This window comes from Parasteatoda tepidariorum, chromosome 3 (genome assembly GCF_043381705.1).
Source record: "Parasteatoda tepidariorum isolate YZ-2023 chromosome 3, CAS_Ptep_4.0, whole genome shotgun sequence".
Lineage (NCBI taxonomy): Eukaryota > Metazoa > Arthropoda > Arachnida > Araneae > Theridiidae > Parasteatoda > Parasteatoda tepidariorum.
In genome coordinates, this window is record NC_092206.1 from 59,233,243 (window position 1) to 59,238,235 (window position 4,993).

A 4,993-nucleotide genomic window follows, 5' to 3' on the forward strand; every position below is an offset into this window, starting at 1 on the left:
TTTTTTGATGCCCTATGACTATTATTTCTTTTATGTATGTGGCATCAACGAAATCTGTACACCGACTAGAAGTGTGTTAGCACTAAATTCTAAATGTCTTTCTAGTGTGTGTGAATGTCCTAATTTTAAATCATGAAAGTAAGTTAAAATGTTTATTTGCACCAACAATATTATGCAAAACTAATTTTTTGATCATATCTAAATATTTTTACCATCATATGTGGCCATATTTAACTCTTGTTTTGCTGATGTTTACAGATTTCCGTTACTTTATCGTTTCTTTACGATTAGTGTTAAGCTGCTCCTATCTTTAATTTTATAATTATTTTTAAGATTTGAAAAATCGAAAATGCCTGATATCTTTTATGCATTATTTCTCGTTTTTTGTACACGTAGAATGTGAGTTTGTTTATATAGCACTTGTCGACAATATAAAATTTCGCTGTAGATATTCGTTTTAAAGGCTTAAATTTTAAGTTTTAATTAATTCTCTCCGGTTTGCTATCTTCTATTTAATTTACTTGCAAAAGAAGATAATGTAATCAAATCAATCATAGCTTAATTACAAACTTGTTTCGTAAACATGCTAGTTAAATTATGTTGTCCATCTTCCATTTCTAGCTAAATATATCCTATCCTGCTACTGGGTGCCAGAAACTCATCGAAATTGATGATGAGAAGAAACTTCGTATGTTTTATGAAAAGCGTATGGGACATGAAGTTGAGGCTGATGGACTTGGAGATGAATGGAAGGTACTTTCCTCTTTATTTACCTTTTCAATATTTTCAAAGAGGAATGTTTGTTTCCTGTTCATTATTATTTTACTATGCATCTTATATTGTTTTTATTATTTTTCTGGTTTTATGTTCTGTGTCTATTTGAACCATTACTTTCAAAGTTTAGTTTAATATGTACTATTCATGTCATGTTGTATGTTGATAACTTATGAGATTTTTTTACTTCATCTTCTTGAAAAGACACATGGAGGTTATTTTATGATTCAGGCATCTATAAATTTTGTTTCTTAAAAAACTAGTCACCTTTTCATTCTTTTAACTGAAGCTGAGTTTTTACATTCTTATTTGACCTTATTGAATAAATTGAAGAGATAGGCATAGTTTTATCTACCTCGGTAGGTGTACCTGCCAAGTTGCCTGTTTTTTAATGAAGACTTGTATTTTAGGACTACCCCCTGTATATTCTTAAATTTCACCGTATTTGTTGAAGACATCAAAAAAAAATTTTTTTTTTGTAATAAAATATCTGCTAATGGGAAAAATATCTTATTCCGCAACGGACAGTGCGGTATGTTGAGTGTTAGTAGTTGTCTGTAATTTAAATTATGAATAATAGTTTTGAAAGTCTTCTATAGATTAAAATTTATATACATTTTATTTTACTTTGGTAAATGTATGTGTTTATATTTCCAATTTTAAATTTATCTTTATGACCTACGTGATTATGCCTGATGTATCAAAACTTTACTCATAGTCTACAAAATGTCGTTTGTAAAATCTCCATTATTTTATTTCTCCAATGTTGGCAGATATGCTATTGCCACTTTATCAGTTATTGGGATTATAGAGTACTACACGCCTGCAATTTGACAAATCATTTTGTTTTTACATGTGGTTGCCATTTTTAATTTTCTCATTAAATTTAGCTCTGTATTTATTGATTACTACTTATTTACATTGTTTATGAACTCCTTTGTTATCTAGCAAAAAATCTAAGGATATTAAAACTGACTGTGTTACCTAACTGTACCCACAAAGACTAATAGCTGTGTTTTATTTATTTCCACTTAGGCTACCTTTTCCTTTCTACTTTGACATGCGATTACAAAACAATTGTTTAAAAGCTAAATTGTTAATTATATTTCAGTTATGTATGAATGAAGTCAAAATTCTAAATTTTCCATTCAATTGAGGTTTGACTGCATAGATTAAAATATTAGTGATAAAACTATTATAAAACATTGAAATAATATGTAATTCAGAAATTTATTCTAATAATTGTGCTAATTGCTCTTAGTAATTTAAACCTTTGAATTGATTGAAAAAATTAACTCATTTAAACAAACATTTATATATTTTGAAATTCATAATTTGTTTACTCATCAGTCAATATCAGGGATGTTATTCTTTCGCGGATTTCCGCTTTTTGTCAGATTTTTCCATTTTTCCCGCTAATTTCCGCGAAAAAAAAATTTTTTTTTCCTCATTCCTCCCTATGAAGTTTCTCTAAAAATAATTTCCTTGGGATTAAACTGGTTTTCCTTTATACAGGGATGAGATTTTTCGTTTTTGCCTCTCAATTTTCAGCCTTTTTATCAAAAACTCCTATTCTCTAAAAGTTTCGATGTTTATAAATAAATATCCCGCTTTTTCTTTTTTGAAAATTCAGTCTTTGAAATAAAATAATTATATTTATATACGATTTCCAAAGATAAACAGAAAATTCAAACTATGTCCTAGCTGCTAACCCTTCCGTATTTTTACTTCTTTTAGCTATTTTCTCCACTTTTACACACAGAAAATAAGATTTTCTGTATTTTTATTCGTCCGCCGGATAGCTCATATTTTTGCAATTCAGACGTCGTGTTCCTGTTGTTTGGCGTAAAAGCAAACGAAAAAAAATATAGACGTGGATTTGCCGTGAAAATATTTATTTGCTCATTCAATTAATCTTGAAAATTTTTATTTATTAGGTCTAAACAAAAACGATACAAACAAGCCTTTTAGAAATCCCAAGTCCAGACTCAGCAAATGTCTCGATTGTTATTCACGCGATTTTAATATCAATTATTGATTTTCATATTTACCTGATTTTAAAGTTGCGCATTGCTATTCTTATTTACACTATTTAAACATCGTGCATTATGATTCTTATTTACGAGATTTAAAAATCCAATATCGCGTTTTGTATTTATGCATTTTTAAAATCTCGATTTTATTATCAAACATCGATTTTCGTATTTACTGGATCTGAAAGTTGAACGTTGCGATTCTTATTCATCCGATTAAAAAATCCAATATAGCGATTTGTATGTACGCGCTTTTAAAACCCTATGTAGCGATTCGTATTCACGCGAGCTTAAAATTCAATGTCGTGATTCGATATTGCGGTTGTAGTATCAAACTTCGTTTTTCGTAATTATACGTGCTTTAAAAATTAGACATAGTGATTTGTATTCACGCTGTTTAAAAATTATGCACTGTGATTCGTATTTACGTGATCTAAAAATTACGCATCATGATTTTTATTTTCGCATTTTTTAAAATTCGATATAGAGTTTCATATTCACGTGATTTAAAAGTTTCGTCGGGATTCATATTCATACAATTTTAAAATTAATCATCGGGATTTATAATCACATGGCTTACAAGTTTAAAAATTGCACTTTTTTCGTCAAATTTTTTTGTGTGTGTGTATATATATTTCATTCTTGGATTTCCTCTTTTTTACTATCTGACTACTCTCATCCCTGGAACATCCCTGGTCATGAAATAGTCCCATATGCTTAAGCAGGGGTGTAGAAGTTTTTCAGTGATTGAAATTTTGCAAAAAAAATTTAAGAGTTCTTTTTTTAGAAGCATTGTAACTTTTCTAAAATACTTTTTTAAAATAAACTATATATTGTCAAAAAAAATTTTGATAAAGGAAACTAAAATTTATTTGATTCTGCATAATTCTTAAATGAATGAACATGTGTGTTAATATTAAAAATCAAAATATATTGTAACAGTAAATTAATTTTCAATTTTTCAACCAATTATCTCTTGTGACTATTTAACAATAGTTTCAGGGCCACCGTTGGCAAGTAAGATGCAATTATTTGGTTTTAAAATCTTAGCTAGGCTTATATTTTTTTTCCTTGTAGATGTAGCTTGATATTATAAAAAGCTGGCTGCTCATTTTATAAGAAGTTAAATCTTTTAAATATAATTTATTGCCAAACTAGGACATCATGCTAAGTATAGCTATTGAAAGATTGATTTAAATGATTACTAAATTAGTCTTAAAATTAATAAGCTATTATGATTAATCATATTTATGAATGCTAATTGCAGTGGATGCCTTGCAATTGCAATTCCAGCATTTATTTTATGAATAGGTTACCTTTCCAATTATTATTTAATAAAACCAAGCCTGAGCTACAGATAATAGGCTCTATGTTTTTTCTTTGCATACATTTTACTATCTTTCCTCTTCCCAAATTAAATGAAATAGGAGAAATTTAGCAAAATTTTTATTATATTCTAAATTTTTCTCAGCATTTGTTGTATTTATCAGACCTAACATCAGGCATGGGCAAACTTTTTTGGTCGAGGGCAAAATATTGAGAGAAAAAAAAGTTTGGTGGGCCGAGAATATACTTCTAAAAATTTTAAAAAACGTATAAATTTTAATTTAAATATTTAATGAAATTGCAATTTTATTTTTAAAAGTACCTTATATTGAGGTTCGAAGTGAGGTGTGCTTGTTTTAAGAAACGAGGCTAAATGCTTGTCTGTTAGTCTACTTCTGAAATGATTTTTTTATAAGGTTTATAGTTGAAAACACTAGTTCACATAAATAAGATGAAGCAAACATGGCTCTGATTTTCTGGGTTTTACAATGACATTATATGTGTGCAATCTTTACATACGCAATAAATAATGTAACAACTCGCGCCGGCAGAAAAATCCGCTCCTTCGAGCTCATCAGTAGCTTTAAACATAGTAGACAAGAAAATGGATGTATAATGTATCTTGTTTATATTCACCACGGATCGGCGAGTTAAAATTCTATCCGAGGGCCGGATAAAACCTTCTGGCAGGCCGTAGTTTGCCCATCCCTGTAAAAATTGCATTTTTTCCCATACCTGTGTTAACCTTAGTCTTGAGAGTTATTTGTGAGATGCTGGGTTATATTTCTTTTTAAAGAACAAGCAGAAAATTTTTTAAAATTGCTAATTTGTTATTTAATTTTATGTTTTTCAGAATTACG

The 4,993-nt window shown here is 28.8% G+C and overlaps 1 protein-coding gene across 1 annotated transcript in view; it reads left to right on the plus strand.

The window, feature by feature from the left end:
• Positions 1 to 4,993, plus strand: part of LOC107447686 (ribosomal protein S6) — a 26,622-nt gene continuing 21,629 nt past the window's right edge. Inside the window, exons 1-2 of the mRNA XM_071178692.1 lie at positions 1 to 138; positions 622 to 753. Coding sequence (XP_071034793.1) covers positions 133 to 138; positions 622 to 753 — 138 coding nt within the window. The 5' untranslated portion in view covers positions 1 to 132. The remainder of the gene's footprint in view (positions 139 to 621; positions 754 to 4,993) is intronic.